This window comes from Sphaeroforma arctica (assembly GCF_001186125.1).
Source record: "Sphaeroforma arctica JP610 unplaced genomic scaffold supercont1.6808, whole genome shotgun sequence".
Classification (NCBI taxonomy): Eukaryota; class Ichthyosporea; order Ichthyophonida; genus Sphaeroforma; species Sphaeroforma arctica.
In genome coordinates this window covers 1-1566 of record NW_014033750.1, presented here as the reverse complement: position 1 = coordinate 1566, position 1566 = coordinate 1, and the positions used below count along the sequence as shown (strand labels likewise).

Below are 1566 nucleotides of genomic sequence, written 5' to 3'. Positions count from 1 at the left end.
ATATGTATGTATGTATTTATTTATATATATATATATATATTATGATTGAAAGTGAATGTACTCCAGTACGATTTCGCTGATTTATCCATGTAGTAATTTCCTTAAAGACCGTGAAAGTGGCGGGCGAGCATCTATATATTCTGCAAATCTCTCTATAAGTCACCGCGGTCTCTGTTGTCTGAGTAATGGGCTGTCAACCAGCTTCCTATGTAAGAGTCAAATGCTTGTTAATAGTATAATCCTTACACCAAATCTCCAACCCGTTCCGCAGATGTACCTAATCACTACGAAGACTATGTGCACCGCTGCGGTCGTACTGGTCGTGCAGGCAGGAAGGGGACTGCATTCACCTTCATCACCCCGGACCAGGCATGTATCATTCTCAGGGAATATGTATATTTGTGTATTTGTATATATATGTGTATATGTGTATATGTATATATGTATATATTTATAGATGTAAAATGTATATATATATATGAATATGTATATAAACTTAAAGTTGTATATCTTGACCACGTGCATGCATAATTGGTTTGAGAATTTTAAACTTAGTTTTTTAAATCCTCACACCCACACACCTTCGGCTTCTTCATATACTCGAGCCAATCTACATGGTGCTAGCCCAGTATACATGCTCTGTGGGGAGTCGGCTGCACAGAACAAGGCGACCATCAGGGGTCTATTTCTGTTGTGCTTACCTTTCGTAGTGTATGTAGACTGGTGCTGGAATCTTCAAGACTCGCTGGTGTCGATGACAAGGCCTTTGCTTCACTAGTACAAGGGGCACATACAGCCAATAGAGTACGCGGTATTGACGCTCGGAAAACCCGATTTATTTATTTTTTTGAATTCAACTCACTCTCGTTTTCAGGATCGGTATGCGGGGGAGATCCAAAAAGCATTGGAGCTATCACATGCCACAGTGCCCGACGAATTGCGGGAGCTATGGACTGGATTCAAAGAAAAGGTTTGTCCTGCGAGCATGTTATTGACATTGTTTTTAGTGCCCTTTGTATGTATTCAAAGTGGTCTGACCTCGTATTTATACTTGTTTTTCGAGAATAATCTTCTTTCTCTCTCTTATATTTGATCTGTTCCAAAATCGACAGGCATATTCTGCAAGTGCTACTTTTCGTATGCGTTTAGAGACTCTCTACGGATTTCTTGTGTGTGAAATCTATCAAAGAATCATTAATAGAGCCCATCAAAATAGGCATAGTGCATCTGTGCCAGTTTGCGTATTATATCGAACACTCACATTATACGATCAACGTCCTGAATCCCAGAAGCCCTGATATTGGAGATCCAACAACTGTTCAATGGCCACCCTAAACCATAAATTCTAAACCTTATGCCCTAAACCCTAAACCCTCCAATATTGTCACATCGCAACTTTGTAGAAAAAGGCGGGTACGGTCCGCGATGCCGGCAGCGGTTTCGGCGGCACAGGTTTCAAATTCGATGAGAGTGAGAAGGAGAAGGCCAATGACAAGAAACAGGTGCGTTCTATTAGACATACATGCATCCATATACAATAATATATATCCCACACACCCATCCATA

The 1566-nt window shown here is 40.7% G+C and overlaps 1 protein-coding gene across 1 annotated transcript; it reads left to right on the top strand.

The window, feature by feature from the left end:
* Positions 1 to 271: 271 nt before the first annotated feature.
* SARC_15820 (hypothetical protein) lies at positions 272 to 1502 on the top strand (the record flags this gene model as incomplete). The annotated part of the gene is made up of 3 exons (XM_014290067.1): positions 272 to 373; positions 875 to 970; positions 1404 to 1502. Coding segments are annotated over 3 exons (297 nt in total), but the record flags the coding sequence as incomplete, so codon positions are not given.
* Between the last annotated feature and the right edge of the window lie 64 nt (positions 1503 to 1566).